This window comes from Peromyscus maniculatus, chromosome 18 (assembly GCF_049852395.1).
Source record: "Peromyscus maniculatus bairdii isolate BWxNUB_F1_BW_parent chromosome 18, HU_Pman_BW_mat_3.1, whole genome shotgun sequence".
Lineage (NCBI taxonomy): Eukaryota > Metazoa > Chordata > Mammalia > Rodentia > Cricetidae > Peromyscus > Peromyscus maniculatus.
This window is the reverse complement of record NC_134869.1, coordinates 34568985-34587997: the sequence shown is the minus strand read 5'-3', so window position 1 is coordinate 34587997 and position 19013 is coordinate 34568985. Positions and strand designations below refer to the sequence as shown.

The following is a 19013-nucleotide window of genomic DNA, read 5'->3' as shown; positions in this document are numbered from 1 at the left end:
ATGATACAAATAATTAAGTATATTTCTAATATTTTGCTAGCACCAAGGGAGGTATAATGCTTAGTCTTAGGCATCCTTCTAGTATGCACACTTCTTCATGGGAATTCAGTTAACATGCCAAAAGATCTCCAAATATTCATCTTTATTGAATTGTGCCAAATAACATACCAAAACGCTTCAGCTGATTCTACAGTAATCCACAGTTTAGAAGAGTGCTGTTTCCCTCTGTCTTTTTTAACATCTGCTGTTTGCAACATTTCAACTTTCATAACCTTCTGCTACACAAAACATTAGTGTTCCAGAAATGCACTAAACACACTTGTTCTCTTTTTACCACTTAGCCATTCTTTTTTTTTTTGGTTTTTCGAGACAGGGTTTCTCTTGTGTAGCTTTGCGCCTTTCCTGGAACTCACTTGGTAGCCCAGACTGGCCTCGAACTCACAAAGATCCGCCTGGCTCTGCCTCCCGAGTGCTGGGATTAAAGGCGTGCGCCACCACCGCCCGGCTTGCCATTCTTTTTTTTTAATTAAGAGATTTTTCTATTTATTTTATATATCAACCCCAGATTCCCCTGTCCTCCCTCCTCCTACCCCCCAGCCTTCCTCCACAACCTCCCCCCCATTCCCATCTTCTCCAAGGCAAGGTCTCCCATAGGGAGTCAGCAGAGCCTGGTACATTCAGTTGAGGCAGGTCCAAGCCCCTCCCAAAGAGAGCTTAGGAGAGTGGGAGGTTAGAGCTGGATCAGGAACAGAGTGGAAGAGCAAGGAAAGAGATACCATGATAAATGAAGACATCATGGGAATAGGGAGAAGCAGAGTGCTAGGGAGGTACCCAGGTCTCCACAAGGATGACTCCACCATAGACTACTGGCCGTGGTTCGAGAGGGTGCCTGAGCTGACCTACACTTAGCCATTCTTAATGTGTGTATTTGCCATCCATGTTTCTCATTGTATTAATTCCATAGTTATTCATCTTGTTTATATTTTCCCAAGTCATCTTTGTTTTTGTAAGAATTCTTTGGTATGTAAACATTGAAAACACACACACACACACACACGCACGCGTGCGCGCACACACACATGCATACATTTACACACATGTATAGTCTCAATTTTTGTCTTTTTGTATTCTGACTCTGTTGTCTATATGACTGTAGTTTTATCAATTTTTTATTAGAGTTGAAATTTAATGTCTTTTTGGAAGAGTTTTTTAATCTTAAGACTTAATTACTTAAGAATTTCACACACATATCATTAAATATGATAATAACCACCCTGGAGTTCTTCTTCTAATTCCCAAGATACCTCCCTAAATTTGCCATTCTCAAATTCATAACCTCTTATAATTAGAACTTTCTGTATTTGCATGGGTGTGGGCCATCCATGGGAGCATGTGAAACCTATTAGTGACCACACCTTCCAAAAAGAATAATTCTCCCTTCCTCAGCATCCATCAACCCCCATAGCTCCACATTTGGGAGGAGGCCTTTCTGAGCTTCTTCCTCATCCATGTTGAAATTTTGGCTAGCTTGATTTTTCTGTAAGGTCTTTTCCAGATCACATCTGCTCTGAGTTCATGAGTACAACAGTTATGTCATGCCTGCCCAGAGGAAATCCTTTCCAGCACCCCTCCCTAGCCTTCAGCTCTCACATTCTATCTCCCCTTCCATAATGCTGTCAGAACCTTGGGAAGAAGGTGATAAAGATTTGGGCACTTTGTCTCAGAAGTTTGACCAGGTATGCCTATCTGTATTTGAGCAGTACCCACCGCAAAGAGAAGCTTCTCTGACCGTGGTTGGGAGCATCCCTGGTCTATGGCTATAAGGAGCAACACTTAGAAGACAGTTTGATGACATAACTATTGAGCTAAATGACAATGGTAGATTTAATCCCAGGGCCAGTGACCTCACCAGCGTTGGGCTCTTGAGTAAGTTTACAGTACAACGTATGAATTCCCTTCTGTGGAGCAAGTCTCAAATCCAAACAGAAATCAGTTGCTTATGCTATAACCTTTATGGCACCATTGTACCAGTGTGCACCTCTTACCTGTACATTCTATATTGTAGCATGTAGTGTCCAGTACTGGTTAAGACTGCTCATGTCTTTTCTTGCTGACCCCTCTCTATACCATGTTCTGGCATTATCAAAACTAGCCAACAGGGAGGAAGTTCTGTGGTTGGTTTGAAGATGATTTCTTTATGGCCTATAGCCAAAGAATATGGTGTCTTTAGCAAGAATGTCTTTGGAGTGGGTAACTAAGAACAATGATGATAGGCTGTGTTGTTTAAGAGACCTCTGGGGCTTCCTTGATGAGTAGCTGGTGGGATGATATGCTATGCTTGGCATGTCAAATTTTAGTAGCCTAGGTCCTCTGAGAACAGCCTTGTCCACTAATGTGAGTACCTCTGTTTGAATTCTGTCTTAGTTATGGTTTCTCTTGCTGTGCTAAAATACTATGACCAAAAGCAACTTGGGGAAGAAAGGGTTTATTTCATCTAATAGTTCAATATTACAGTCTATCATGGAAGGGCAGGAGCCCAAGGCATGGTCATGGAGGCAGGAATTGAAGCAGAAGCCATGGAGGAATGATGCTTACTGGCTAGCTCATCATTTCTTGTTCAGTCTGCTTTCTTATTGCATTAAAAAATCATTTTCCCCAGCTCATCAAATGTAGCCACTATCCTTATTTCTTTCACAAGCTTTTCAGCTTTATAGAAATGAATCACTCAGTGCACATTAATTTGGTTTAGAACATCGGTGTCTGTGAAATTTATACATTGTGAAATACATCTATAGTTTGTTCCTTTTTTATCCATTTTAAACAAAAACTATCACTTCAAAGTTGGACAAGGCAAGCCAGCAGAAGGAAAAGAGCCCAAGGAAAGGCACAAGAATCAGAGACCCATTCATTCACACATTCAAGAATCCCATAAAGATACTAAACTAAAAGCTATAATATATGTGCAGAGGGCCTGGCACAGACTCATGCTGGTCCTATTCTTGCTCTGTGTGTTTTGCTCAGTTGATTTAGAGGGACTTGTTCTCCTGGTGATCTCCATCCCCATTGACTCTTATACTCTTTCTGTCTCCTCTTCTTTGGGGTTCACTGAGCTCTGAGGGGAGGGAGACACCCCTTCTAGAGCTAGCTGTGTGTTCCAAGGTCTCACTTTCTGAGTAATGTCTGGCTGTGGATCTCTATATTTGTTCCCATCTGCTGAAGGAGGAAGCTTCTCTGATGATGGCTGAGTAAGGCACCTGTCTATGAGTATAGTAGAATGTCATTAGGAGTCATTTTATTGTTACTTTTTTTTTTAAAAAAAAAAAAGACCAGTAGTATTTGGCTTTACCCTAGGTCTCTGGGCTATCTAGGATCTGATTCTTGGTTACCCAAGCAGTCTTAGGTATAGTTTCCATCTTGGGGAGTGGGTCTTAAGTCAAATCAGACATTGATTGGTTATTCCCACAAGCTTTGTGCCACCATTGCCCCAGCTTATTTGGTTGTCAGGACAGATTGTAGACGAAAGGTTTTGTCGTTGGGTTGGTGTATACGTTTCTCTTTTGTTAGCCTGCAGAGTATCTTCCCATTCCAAAGACACTAGAATGTAGGGGAGAAGTTTCTATACAGGCACCAGCTAGACTTCTCCATATTCAGCGAGTTCCATGGGTGTGGTCCTGGGCAATGGGGCCCTGCTGTCAGTGTGCAACTGTTGTCTTGGTAACAGCTTGGGTTGTTTGCAGATTTTTCCTGGGACCCATTGGGCCAACAACTCAATTATATGTAACCCAGTCCTGGTACTAGAAGCTTAGTTTGGTGACAAGAGATGGCCAGTTGGGACCCTAACTCCCCCATTATTAGGAGACTTTATTAGGATTGCCTTAATATATTTTTGGAAATTTCCACTGCACTACGTTTCCATATCGTGCCAGAAATGCCCATCCATTCCAGCCGTCTTGCCCCACATTCTCTTCCTCAACACTATCGCCCCTTCCCATCCCCACCTCATCCCTCTTAGCATCCCTTTGTTGCTTGTGGTTTTCTTTGTAGCATTGAGGCCTTGTGGGTTTTCCCACATTCTCTTTAGCGTGTCTGCTGTGGTTGTCATTGTTCAATTGTTTCATCAGAGAAGCCTTTGGAGCATTTTGTGAGATCTTTTCGGAGCGTTTGATGTTTTTAATGTTACTGTAAACGTTGCCCCTTTTAAAAGTTCCAATTTCTTAATGTTTGCTGATATTAGAAGGAAACAGAAGGGATTTGTAAATGGTGACTCTGTATTCAGGAAACATTCTAAGTGCATTCATTAACCTTAGCAATTAATCTTTGGGTTTGTTAACATATTTATATGTAGATATTAAAACATTTGCAAGTAAGTTTTACTTACTCCTTCCTGCTGCTTGCCCACCTTCCTTCATCTCTCCCTCTCCTTCTTCTTACTCCTATATTTCTTTGTCTTGCTGCCTAACTAGGACTTTAAGTCTGCCGTGAAAGAGAATATTTGTTAGGAGTTAAATGTGTATTGTTCTTGATTAGATGAGCAGTTTTAAAAATATTTAACCAATATGTGTGATGTCTGCTTTTGTGCGAAAATGCTATTCTTGATAAACATTATGAAAATATCTCCCTCTATTCTGTTTGCCTAGAAATCTTCTTTGCTCATGAGTCACTCTTTAATTTATCAATTTATATTTCTACTCCATTAGAGATGAGCATGCCATTTTTCTTCTTTATTTCATTAATGTGGTAAATTACACTGATTCATTTAAAACCTTAAACCAATCTTTCATTCCTTGGATAATATAAATTTAGACATCATATATTATTCATTTTTTACATTGATGGATTCAATTTGCTCATGTGTATTTTAAGATTTTTTAATCAGTGACATTCGTTTGAAATTTTCTGGTAATAGTTACAGTTTGTAGCAAGTATATTTTATCCTGTTTCATCAAAGTGCTTTTTTCATGAGTTCGTTCACTTAGGTAATTATGCCATTTACATCTTTAGGAGCGATCAAACAATGAACGCAAGTTTAGTTAATTACCAGTTCCATCAGTAACATCTAAAATTATACATCATTCACTTTCCCTTCCTCCAGTCAAGTCATAAGCCAGGTCAGGATGCTATTGTCTATTTCTTGGATTGTTTTAATGATGTTTATAATAGATCTGGGTCATAGGTTTGGATCTTCCTTCTCTATTTTTCCATATTGCTGATAAGGGGAAGCACTCTGCCTCCTTTTTTGAAGTTCAGGGACAGTTGTATTAAGGTTTAAAAGGAAAACTCCAAAGCAAGCAAACCAAATCTCAGCAGCTGCCCAGAGGAAGGAGATGGAAAAGAGGAAGACAGAAAGCCATGTCCTTTGAGTTAGGTGGGCATGGAGGTCAGCCACATGGTTGACAAGCAGCCATAGGGTGTAGAGACGAGTTTTAGAGAGGAATGAAGCCCAGAGTGTTGTGGAAAGCATGCTTAGAGAAGACGTAGGAGAAAAGAGTGATTTTTCTGAGTCATTCAGAGAAATGGGCAGGCTTGCAAAGCTCTGTAAGCTACTGCACTAAGTAGGAATTCTCGTATAAGGAAAAGCACATTATCTTATTAAGTGAGGATGTCTCTGAGTCTTTATATCACATGTGTAAGTGCTCATAGATGCCAGAGGGAGGCACTGAATACTGAAGAGATAGAACTACAGGTGGTTGTGAGACAAGGATGCTGGAAGACCAGCAAGTACTCTTAATTGTTAACCCATGTCTTCAGCTTCTCCTCCTACTTATTTATCATGACTAAAGGTGGATCTGCTTTCCTGAGTCTTGGCCCTTAGGCAATTGAGCAGCCCCAAATCCCAGTGGTTCTTTATTAGATTTTTTTCATATACTCAAATTGGCAGTGTTCTTGGTTATGTCCAAGCCCTTACTCCCCCCATTTTTCTTTGTTCCAGAAACACTTACATAGTTCATAATGTAAGGTACATCATAGCAGAGTAGAAGAAATAAAAAAATGAGCAAAGGCCACCAGAAATATTCAGAGAGAAAATAATGCATGGGGAGGTACACAGAACAGTTTAGAAGCTGATTTCAGAATCTCCCCACTGTATGATTTGTTTGATGCTTGAACTGGTGTGCACCCTAGGCTCTGGTGGTGAGTTCTCAAAATCAGCCAGCCAGGTGTAACTGGCCTGTGTACTTATAGACCAGTAAACAGTGAAACTTCATCCAAAGTAACCACGGTGGTCAAGAGATTCTGAATATGCTAGGATGAGTTAATTTGTTTAGAATTATACTTGAGCTATCATGTGGAATAGAAACTAAAAACATTGCATGTACATTTATTATGAGCAACATCAAATGAACAGGCCTATGGGAAGGTGGACGTAGTCTCAAAGCTGGGAACATTGATCTAAAAAGACTGCTCTTTTAGATCAGTCAGAGGACTTGGGTTTGATTCCCAACACCCATATGGCAACACACAGTCATCCAGTGCCCTCTTCTGGCCTCTGTGGGCACCAGGCACACAAATGGTGCAGAGACACACATGGAGGCAAAACATCCATATACACAGAATACAAAAATTAAAATTAAAGAAAGACCCTTAACTGCCTCCCTTTATAAAGAACTGTCTTAGAAAGTAAGCTTCCTATTGTTTAATGTATTCAGGCAGCAGCTAGTCAGTTGCCTAAAGTGAGTTTAGGGGCTGGAGCAGTGATTCTAAAGTATAATCTCTAAAGGCTGAAATGTAAGAACAGAGGTTGAGAAAGCGCTTAAGTGAAGCCATTTTTGACGAGTTCAGAAAACTGTAGGAAGGTGGGTTCTAAATTAATAGGACTGAGGATGTTTAAGATTATTATTCTAAATGAAGCATGATACATTTATACATCAAAATTACTTCTCAGTAAAAGTAATGGAACGATTGATTGATACATAAAACAACATGGGTTAATCTCCAAAGCATCATGTTCAAAGAAAGATGCCCATGTACAGAACTCAATGTTTTGTCATGTCAAACATGCAAGTACCAGAAAAATGTAAGCTTAAAAGTGATTAAAGAAGATCAGTTGTTGTCTGGGATTGAGATAGAGCATGTGGACTGACTGAAAAACACCAGCATTCTGTGTTTTGCTTATGGTTAGGTTTACATGGATGCATTTATTTTTCAAACTCATTAAATGGATTAATTCTATTGGATGTAAATTATACTTCAATGAAGTTGAGTATAAAAATATTGTTATTCAGTGATTTCATTATTTTTACTGGGTTTGGAGACCACTTAATTGTGTAATACTTTTAAAAAATGGTCATATACATGGCATGCATATGATGCCCCAAAGCATCAGCCACATGTGTTCATGTATCCCCGTGTACGATGTATGAAATATGAATTGACAAGAAAAAAATCTAGGACAGAGAATGGACTTGAAAGCTAAAGCAATTGGAATTAGGATCCTAGTTCTTTCAGTAATTATTAGATTTGTAAAAAAAAATGTACATTCATTTCTTCATCTTAAAGCAGAGGGATAACAAGCATCTTATTGATTCATTTTGAAGTTTAAATAAAATTGCTTTTGAAACATATGTGGCACAGTGCTTGGTCATTTTGCAATCTTTTCTAAAACTACCATTTGGTAGACTACATGAATATCACTTGTTGACTTCTATTTCAGTGTGATATAGGTCCCTGTTTAGTTTTTTAATGGGTGTCACAGTTATCATACAACAAAGAAGAATGCTTTTAACTACTGTTATTCATGCTTTATTCAGTTATTATACATTATATATTAATATATAATAGTACATGTAATTGTCTATTTCGATGATTTCAGACAAGAATTTATTTCGTTAACAAGACACAGAGAATTAACTGTTGTTTTTATTCTCTTATAGGTATATAGGAGCCCTGTACTCTTGTATTAAAATGGAGAATTTTGAAGAAAGGAAGAGGTAGCAGTTGGTGATGATGTTCCCGGATGAATAGTTCACTTAGGAGAAGTCAGCATCACAGATATGCTGTTTTGGAAGGTGCTGGAACTGAATTGCAAACTTTCCTTTTCTCATTCAACCCATGGATTTTTTGATTGTTCCTTGGAATAGATGAAGTTCAAAGCCAGCGTGTGATGGGACATGTGGCGTGCCAGGATTTTCCTACTTGTTGCTTCTTGGATTAGTTTGCTGCCATTTTGAAGAGACTGAATTTTGTAGGGCAAGGACCTAATGTGATGGATTTATCTTCAGAAATGAACAGACATGGGAAGAATCCGGTGAGTCACAAGCTGGAAGACCAGAAGAAGGTAAGAGATGTGTTTAAAAAAAATCCCTTTGTTTCATCTGCTTTTATGCTTAGAGTGAGTTTTTATCATTGTAAAATATGAGATAGGGTAAAATGGCATGTTAGTTCATGGAAATGAACCTTTTTTATAGTACATGGTGCTGTGAATCTGGACTTTGTTGCCATTTGGAGATTTTATTTCTAGGGTCCTTTAGAATATATTATAATATATATATATAATTATATATATATATAATATTACACACTCACATCAATTTTCTAATAGTGTATCACATATTACGGTGTAATGTCTTCAATGCTAGTGACGAGTAACATGCTGGATTCACATCATGTGACCAGCTCTCATATATCAAGAGTAAAGCAACTTTAATAGAGTAGGACGAACTAAAGTCCTGCTACAGAGAACACTTGCCTTCTTGCAATGAGAAGGCCTAGGTGCATTTAAACTCCCATTTCTTATCCTTGAAGCAAGTCAACTTGGACCATCTCACTTTTACAGTTCTCCTGGAAGTTGAGGCAAATGTGAGCTTATATTGAACCATCCGTGTGTTATGACAAAACAACTGATAGAAATATATCAAGAAGGGGGTGCTGTTGACATTTTTTGGAAGAGTGAGTTTGGAGACTGTGGAATAGAATGCTTGGAACCCTGAGGGGGTCACACTAAAATCCAATGTCCTACCTTTTAAGAAACTTTTCCTTGCTCAGATATTGCACTGTAGTGAGAACTACTTAAAGGGCACTTATGAGAAGGGTCAGAGATAATGTCTGGGAAAGAAGGTCCTGCTAACAATAAATAAATTACCTTATGGGATGTTTTCATTGACTCCTATTATGATAGGACAAGTATGTTCAGACCCAGTGGCTAAGGCACATGAACAAGGACAATGAGACAAATGAAATGGGGTCTTTAAGTAGGTAAGGATCAAAGGGACATGATTAAGATGTGCTTTTGCCAAGTGATGGGAGCATATGCAGAGACCCATAGCCAACTATTAGCTGGCACTTGGGGAACCCTGTGGAAGAGGAGGGGGCAAGGACTGTAGAAGTCTGAGGGGTCAAGGAAAAGAACACAGCCCACAGAATCAACTAAGCAGGGTTCATAAGGGCTCAGACACTGAACCAACAATCACAGAGCCTGTATGGGTCTGACCTAGGTCCTCTGCACATATGTTATGGTTGTGTAGCTTGGTGGTCTCGTGGGACTCCTAACAGTGGGTGTAGGGGTGTCACATGCTCTTGGGACCCCTTTCCTCCTCCCGGTTCCATGCTTCAGCCTTGATATGAGGGTTTGTACCTTGTCTTAATGTACCTTGATACGCCATGTTTGGTTGAGATCCCTGGGAGGCCTGCTCTTTTCTGAAGGCAGGCATGGAAGGAGCGGATCTGGGAGAGAGGGGAGGGTAGAGGGAGGGGAAACTGTAGTGGGAATGTAATGTATGAGAGAATTAGAAATAAAAAAGACCTAATATTACATGTATCTTAGAAACCGTGTTTGTTTACTAGTCACTTTGCACTTCTCCAAAGACTCCAGCTCCTTGTTTTTCAGAGGTAAGAAGTTTAGCGAGCCTATGTGGACTCAATTGCTGATTAATTTCTTTAGCTCTTTTGTTTACTCTTCCTAGGACAGAGGCACAGCCATTCCTTAGCCATTAAAAGCGACAACAGTGGGCACCTCTTTTCTTCGGGGTGATGGCTATTATGAGTCATTCATTCGGTGTATTGTAGGAAAGTTCAGAAAACGCTAAGAACTGCAAAGTCCAGGGTACTAGAACCACTTTTCACCTCCACGTGCATGTAAATTTTGCATTTCTACACATGAGTGCATTTCTAAGAATATTGTTAATTATAACTAGTTTATATTGAAGTATAGAACATTTTTTTCCTATTGTCAATAAGCTGCTAACTCAGAAGAGATGGTTGGTTTCCATCTAAAGGCATGCTCTGTAGTTTTGTTTTTTGTTTCCTTTTTATTTACCTGCTTCCTTTTCTTCATTTTGGTAGTGCCCAGAAGGATTCAGCCCAGGGCCACTTGTCGGCTAGTCAAGTGTTCTACTCCTGAGCTACAAAGCATCTCCAGATCCCTGCAGGAAGGAGTCAGTTAATCATTTTTCTTGTTTATACTTTTTAAAATGTATTTAACACTGCTGGCAATTTACCTACTGTTGTGTAGGCAAAGAGCAGGGAGCGAGGAATAAACACTTCATACTAGAAAAGCCTCACTTTGGCTAAACACGCTGATTTATTGACAGGGAAGAAAAGTACCTTGGAGAAAGCTGTTAATTCATTTCCTGCATTGGGAAGTTTCTCCTAACGCAAAAGGGAATTCAAGCCAGAGAACGAGATGAATTCTTAGAGAGTTTCCCACATTGCTTTCGTAGAAACTTTAAACAATGGTCTGTATCCATGTGCAGATTCCCAGGCCAACTCACAAAAGACTCTTCAGCTCATAAAATATGTACTGACCCTAACAGAGTTTAGAAAAAGCATAGAGAGGTCATAATTCTGTGGGAAAATTAGAAATACCAGCTTTGTGTTTGGGGATTACTGTGTTCCAAACTTGCAGGCTGTTTTACTCTAGCCTCTTGGAGGCAAAGTTCAGGAGAGAGAACATTTTCAATGAGTAGGAGGAAGAATAGAAAATGGGTTCTAATGACCCTTTGACTGCCCCATTGATTGGAAGAATGGAAAATGGGTTCTAATAACCCTGTGATTGCCCCATTGATTGGATATTTCAGAGAGAGAGAATTGGTATATGAGACCTACAAATAAGTTAGAAGGTCACATAGATGGATGAATAGTTAAATAGAGAAATAAATGATACATAGATAACTAGACAGGCAATAGATGCACATGAGATAGGCAGGTAGAGAGATTAGACAGACAGATTCCAGGGCATTTAAAATTCAAATTTGTTAAGTGTCAGCGGGAACATCTAGTGTCAATGACACTTTTGTGAGTTTGCATTATAGTGGGAAATGAAATGTATTATCATAAATCTTTGTAGACCAAGAGCTGACCTCAGGTTTGCCATCATATAATTTCTAGCAGAGATGATAAAATTATGCTTGTAATTACTTGAAGTGTTTGCAGTCCCTCACGATGAATGAATTTCACAGGTCCAGTGTTCCATACTATTGAAATACAATGTGTACATCCTAGCTGTCACCTTCTGCAGAGGTGCACATATCAACAATATTTTTACACATGTACTTATTTTCGTAGACTTTATAATGCACTAGATATTTAAAATAATATATCATAAACCAGAGTGATCATAGGTACCCATTCTATCCACTATAGTTACATTCTTGTTCAGTCTACGAACACCTTGCCTGATTTTAATTTTTTTTTAATATGTGGACTTATGCTTTAGTGCTCCATTTCTGAGTGGAAGCTGTTTCTTTTCTGAGTGTGTGAGTTTGCAAGCCATATATCAAGATGATTAGCTGAATGAGAGGAAAGAGGTTGTTTACAGCACTTCCTGTGATCTCAAGAACATGCTGATTCCTTGCAGTTTATTAATACATAATCTTCTAACAAAGATAAAAATCTACACTTGCTTTCTTAGGTGTTCTCTAACAATAGGCATCATTTCTGTGTGGCACACCCCAATTTTTAAGTGGCACTGATATCCTTGCTCTTGGTGGACACTTTTCCTGGAATTTCATTTCCTGAATATTGTAATCTTAGTAAACTAAATAAAACAAATGCAAAAATAATTATCAGTTAATCAAGAGCGTATAACCTCAGAAGTGAGGTTTTAGAAAATGTGTGAATTTTTGGGGCTCTCTTTTAAGTAGTGCTTTCTGTGTTTGAACAGAAGGGAACATACCTAAGATTTAAAGGGTCTCATGAACACAGTTTTATCAAAAGTAACCCTTTATTATGGATAAAGCAGAGGAGTGGATCTTTTAGGAATTAAAGAGAGTAAATCTAAGAAATGGGAATGGGCAGAGGGAAAACTGTGGTTGGTGTGTATTGTGTGAGAGAAGAATAAGTAAATAAAAAGAATCTTAGAGAAATTAAAATTAGATCTAAGGATCATGCATCATCCTGGGTCAGTGTTGGGCTGGTTAGAATTCAGTGGCCTTCTTAATTATTCGAGTTTTTATCAGTAGAGCGTAGAGTTCATACTGGACCATAGTCTGAATTTTGACCTTTAGCTTCTAGAATGTCCCAGATTGAAAAGTTACCAAGGCATTTCAAATCTCCCAAGTGCCCGTCATGAAATTCTGTATCTTTAAATTTTTACCTTTTCAGCCTTATTTGCATGTTGATGTTGGGGACGTTGGCAGATTGCTTTCCATTAATTTTTATGGCTCCATGGGATTGCCTCTGCAAAACCCATAGGACAATGAAAACCCAATAGGTATAAATGTCACTGGCATATAATTAGTTGTGACCTTGAACTGAAAAGCTGAGCTCAATAGATTTTGCTGTCTATATAACTGCAGTGGTTTGCATTTCAGACAACCCTAGGACACTAGTTCATGGCTCCATGAATATTTTATGTGCTCAATGAAAGCATTTATCACTGTCGATGATTTACTAGATAGTATTAAAATGGTGGCATTATGCACTCTTCAAAATTATGGCAATGGATGGCAATACATGCTTTGTGACCTGTTGCAGATACTTTTTGCTTTGCTGCTTTCATCAGAAGGAGATTAAGACTATGTGCAGCTGGGCAGCGGTGCCACATGCCTTTAATCCCAGCATGCTGGAGGCAGAGCCAGGCGGATCTCTGTGAGTTCGAGGCCAGCCTGGGCTACAGAGTGAGGTCCAGGACAGTCGGAGCTGTAACACAAAGAAATCCTGTCTTGAAAAAAAAAAAACCAAAAAACAAAAAGAAAAAGAGACTATGTGCATATATACATTTATACATATATTATATATACACACAGAGAGGATATTTACATTTATGAAATGTTTAGGGTTAATACTCTCTCAGATGTTACTTTACCACATAAAGTATTTTATATATGCTATTGGCAAATAATATTTCACACCTGCTGTGAGAAAGCTGAGGATAAACCTCTCTTACACAATGCCTTTGTAAATGGCAGCAATTATTTCAAAAGTAGTGAACCCTGAGTACAGTTAGAGTGTTCAAAATGTAGAGAATATTGTAAAGGAAGATATTATTATATTAATTGCTAGACAGAAAAATCCTAATTTGTTGGAAAAGCCTGCCACTTTAAGGGTGGCCCCTGTGGTACTTTGGACTTGAAATGAAGCTTAGGCAGGTGGTTAAATAAAGTAGCATTTGAAAATGGCACTGCATGTCTCATTAGTGTCTGTTCATGTAGAAATAATTTGTGCTTTTTCTTTCAATGGATCTGAAATAAAAGTCTGGTTCAGGAACAGATACCTGCCAATGGCTATGATTAGCCATTTAGACAATTCTACTAAAACCAACCATCTGTGGTTGTCAATGCGTTACATAAAAACAATATTTTATGAATTTGAAGTTAGTCTAATTCTAATTTTCCTATTTATATTTTGATGTACTACTTTGTAAAAGTCTTAATTCATTTTTTTCCTCCTCATAATAATGGTAAAAAAAAAATCCTTGCATCATCATAAGGGTAAAGAGATAGTATATTGGTTGGGATTATTCTCCATGGTGCCGTGAAGTGCTTGAAATTACGTGTGTTTGAAAGTGATTAAAATTTTGTCTTCTTGAGAGACTATATGAAGATAAGTCACTGGAGAAGGCTAAGTGACAAATTTGCTCTTCCAGGTTGTGGCCTTCCTGAGGGTGGTAGTATTCTTTAAACCCACCTGACTTTTTGTGGTGCGTGAGTTGTGTTAAAGGAACCCAGATGGAGGATAAATTATACGAAACCCAACTGCATCATTCAGAGACCATCCAAAGTGGAAGTGTGGATACTAATGTAACCGGACTGTGAGGATTGGTAACACCATTGCTGATACCACTTTCTGAAACACATTCTACATTCCAATAAATCTGGAAGTTGGCCGTTGCACAGTCCCTTTACCTGGAGTTCTGTTAGGATAAGTTAACACGTACCCTGTCTCTGGTCAAAACTGATTCTAGAAACTCTCCTCAGTTCAGAATGTGGGACCTTTTTAAAAAAATAAATTAAATTAAATTTCCTTTTACCATCCAACATCGAATTCTCAAATAGACTTCTGTAGATTTTGTGGCTATTTATTTCCCTTTTCATAACTGGTTCTATACTCGTTTTAAATGTAAATAAACTTTGAAACACAAAATACTGCAAATGGAGAAGAAAACGTGGTAGACCAGTATACTCCATAGTTCTATCTATTGGTTCTCTAATATCCAATGGGTTTAATCCTAATAACTAGCTTTAAAAAGAGAGGCAATATAATGATCCTTTATATTTTCTTATAGACAGCCAACATTACCATGTTTGAGATACCAGATTTTTAACATACATACCTTTTGAGCACTGAAAGTAGAATTATATGAAAGCAGGTCTGAATACTGCTTTTCATTATGATCTTGATGATAATAAAATGATAACTGATATACAAAATTTAGTACATTTTAGATTGATTTTACTTTTAATTATTTATGTGTCTATTTGTGTCAGTGTGTGTGGGTATGTTCCCCCAAGTGTTGATTTTTACTTTTAATTATTTATGTGCCACGTGTGTCTGTGTGGGGGTTAATTATTTATGTGTCATGTGTGCCTGTGCGTGGGTATGTTCACATGAGTGTGGGTGTCAGCAGGGGCCAGGAGATGGGTGTCAGACCCCTTGGATCTTGAGTTACAGGTGATTGTGAGCCACGTGATGTGAATGCTGGGAACTTAAACTGGATCCTTTGCAAGAATACTCTCAACAACTGAGCCTTCCTTTCGACCCCAAATAAGCCCAATTTAATTCCTGTTCTTTTTATCTTAAATTTGAAATGTATAATTTTATGCATGTAAGTGTTTGACCTGCATGTTCATACCTAGTGCCTGAGAAAGTTAGCAGAGAATGTTGAATCACCTAGATCCAAGTAGAGTTATGGGTGGTTGTGAGTCACCATGTAAGTACTGAGAACAGAACCTAGGATATCTGCTAGAGCAACAGATGCTTAATCAGTGAGCCATCTCTCTAGTCCCTCCTGTCTCTTTTTAAGCCTCTTCCTCTTGGCTTGATACTAACATGGAAATTATTTATGGCCATTACCATTGTATGAACTAATAACTAAGAATGAGTTTAAGCTGGGCGGTGCACGCCTTTAATCCCAGCACTCGGGAGGCAGAGCCAGGTGGATCTCTGTGAGTTCGAGGCCAGCCTGGGCTACCAAGTGAGTCCCAGGAAAGGCTCAAAGCTACACAGAGAAACCAAAAAAAAAATGAGTTTAACAATTTTCTTTTTATAAAATGTTGAGAAATGTGTATATATCACTAATGCCAAAATATGAAATAAAAAATCATACCAATGTTCTCTAAATATTCTGTACATATGCCATGTGATTTTATAGATTTATGCATATCACTTATATTCAAAACTTTTAAAAACAAATGGTGTAGTGCTTTGTGGTTTGTTTCAAGTGGCCTGTCACATCATTGCATATTTTTCTTTTAGGCTGTGCTTTAGAGGGGCTGCGATTCTCTATGTTTGACAAAAAATGTATACGTAACCATTTGAATATTGCATAGTCACTTAAAAACAGTAGTTCTATGGTATCTCTCTATTTCTCTTGAGATCCTTGTGGATTAGCCAGATGGTGCTTTTCCAGATAGCTGGACAGGGAGGCAGCCAAGTGCTTAAGAACCCAGGAATTGTAATTGTCCTATGGAAGATCTGAGTGGTCAAGATCAGGAAAATAGATCTCTGCTCATCTGCAAGGGTCAAATGTTTGAGACTAATCAGAAAAATCAGAGCATGATTTGTCATAAATCAGTGAGGAACGGGAACAAGAGTGTGAGCAGAAAAGAGGAGGGACATGTCAGAAGTGGGATTTGCTTCTATTGATGGCAGACTGTCTGCTAGAGAGCGAGACCATCTGATAGAAGAACAACAGGGCTGGGCAGACAGAAAGTTTGGAATATATTACTCAGAAAGTGGCCAAAAAAACCCCTCCAAGACTGATGATATTCTGTGACTGTGCAGTTGGATAAGAATTACAAGAAACAAAATAGATGTAAAGATATGTCACCTGGGCTGGAGAGGTGGCTTAGCAGTTAAGAACACTTTCTTCTCTTTCAGAGGACTATAATTCAGTTCCTAGCACCAATGACAGGCACCTTATAATCATCTGTGACTCCAGGTCCGCATCTGGCTCCTTGTTCGTCTCCACACACAGACAGGCACACATGCACATTAATACATGAAAAAATAATTCTTCAAAGTCATATCTGTCCTCATTCAGGTGTGGGTAATGGATTCTGTTTGATTTGCATAAACTAAATGAAAAGAACAGTAGGAAACCTTCAAAATCTTTGATCTGTACATTGTAAGAACCAGGAACACCACTGGCATATGACAGTTACTAAGAAGTACAGAATCCCGGCTTCCACTCTACACCTACTCAATTAGCTTGCATTAAAAAACCAACATGTGTGTATTGCTCATTGGTATTTGAGAAGGATAGCTCTAGGGAGTATTGCTGAGAGATCATTGGTAGAAAATAAAGTTGCAATGATATATATTTATATAATATTGTGATAAATTTAATTGCTAACTATATTTTCTGTTTTTTGGTTTGTATCCTTTTCCAATGCCTTCCTACTTTTAGCAATTCCTGGAATCCCCAGTTAACTGAACTACTTATACTTGTATTATTGTTCTGGGTTTGGTTGGAGAAAATGCAAATCAAGGTACTCTATGCCTGCCATTCTGGTATTGACATGGATTTATTTCAATTCAGTTTCTTTTTAGCATAGTTGTTTACAATCCAAACTTTCCAAGATGTCCATCATCCTTTTTATTCATTTCTATTTTCTTCTTTAGATATCCTAGATGCATCTCCAAACTGACGATAATATCAACACTTGCTCTGTATGATTGGCTTTGACTCTGAAACATCCAGTTGACAGGTGAATACACACAGGACAGCAGCATTGGCTTCCAACTGCCACTCTATGGCTGATGTCTATGCAGTCAACATTATCCAAACAGTTGTGATAGTTAATGTTGATTGTCTACTACACCATATATAGAATAGCTGAAGATAAAAGTTTATGAGCATAGCTGTGAAGTATATCTAATTTAGGTTAAATGATAAGAGAAGACCTACTTTACATTTAGGAGGCCCAGACTGAATAAATTCATCACTGCTTCCTGACCGTGGACATGCTGCTACATATTTCTTACTTTGATAGACTGAGCCAAAGTAAAACCCTTTCTTACTTAAAATACTTTCGCCAGGTATTTGTTGCATTGATGAGTAAAGTCATTCATACAAAGGTTAATAAAAGAGGAGCCAGCCCTGCTTTCCATTCTCTTCCTCCAGGCCATTGATTAAAAAGCAAACAGAATATTGCCATGAGATTGTTATTAACAAGGTATTTGAAATAATAAGCTAGTCCTAGGACTTCCACGCTAGCTCCAGAATAGGATTTCTCTTTGGGTTGGGGATTCTTCCCTGGCTTATACTGAACTTGACATTAAGTGGTTCGTTTTAGACTATGGCTTACATGCTAACTTATGGACAGTTACAGAGTAGTTGGTGCTCAAGATGTATGTTTTGTGTAGTCACATGGAATTGAAACTCAGTGCTAGCACTAGTCTGAAAAGAAGTCCGAGTTCAAGGAACTTATTTACATTAGGGTAGCAAGTCTTAAAAAAAGTATTTTATGTCCATTTCATATTGCCAGGTAAAAATTCGTGCTTAGTTTGTGGTACCTTTAGATAAAAAGGTCCTCTCTCCATTCTAAAAATTACTATGTGTTAGTTTGTTTCTGTTTTCACAAGGAGAGGACCATCAAACATGAAACGTCTCAACACAAGATGAGCTTCAAAACACAAGATGAGCTTCAACCATTTCCAAAGGGAGAGACAAAATTTAAATGTATATGATAGATGACAAGAGTAGGCTATCCAAAGAACACACTGACACATTTGTGCGTTTCCACAGTGTCAAAGTTCAAAAAATAAGTTCACAAATTGAGTTGGATTTGTTGGCTTCAGTGAGCTAAGTAGTCCCAATTTCCCTTTATGGCTGATATTTGTCAATCACAGGTCTTAAAAATAATCTTAATGACTAAATGTTAATTTTGAGATCACACACTACACACACAGTTCATTGTGATCATTTATGTTTATTGAACTATCTACCAAATTACTTACCTACTGCATAATGGCTATAAAGGGGATCAAGAGGGCAAAGCAGAATTAAAAGAGTTAGAAAGTGCCTTCACAGAGGTACAACCAGAGTTGATAAAGCTGCAAGAGAGTCTTGCTTTGCTAGGACAAGATAAATGGAGTTGTAGAACATCTGGAGTTCTTGAGCCAGAAATCCAGGCTTGTGGAGCAAGGTTCAGGACTAGATATAAATGGAAAAATAGACAGATGGACAAGTGGCCATTCAAATAGGCTGTGTCATCAGTGAGGTTCAAGCTGAGTTAAAGTCCCTGGCCAAGTGGGGAGTTCTTTGGGTAATCAGATAACAGACAGTGGGGACCACTGCCGTCACCACTGAAGAGTGGGGTGCCTTCTTCATGGGAGCTGGGATGTTTTACCTTTTCTTGACCTTAAGTATGTTTATCCTGAAGCAGTTTTTATGTTCACATCATTCTAACACATTCCAA

General features: G+C 38.4%; 1 protein-coding gene across 1 annotated transcript in view; it reads left to right on the top strand.

Annotated features, from left to right (window-relative positions):
• The first annotated feature begins 8067 nt into the window (after nt 1-8067).
• The window catches only part of Nav3 (neuron navigator 3), a 521591-nt gene continuing 510645 nt past the window's right edge, over nt 8068-19013 (top strand). Inside the window, exon 1 of the mRNA XM_042263540.2 lies at nt 8068-8272. Within this exon, the coding sequence (XP_042119474.2) occupies nt 8201-8272 (72 nt within the window). The 5' untranslated portion in view covers nt 8068-8200. The remainder of the gene's footprint in view (nt 8273-19013) is intronic.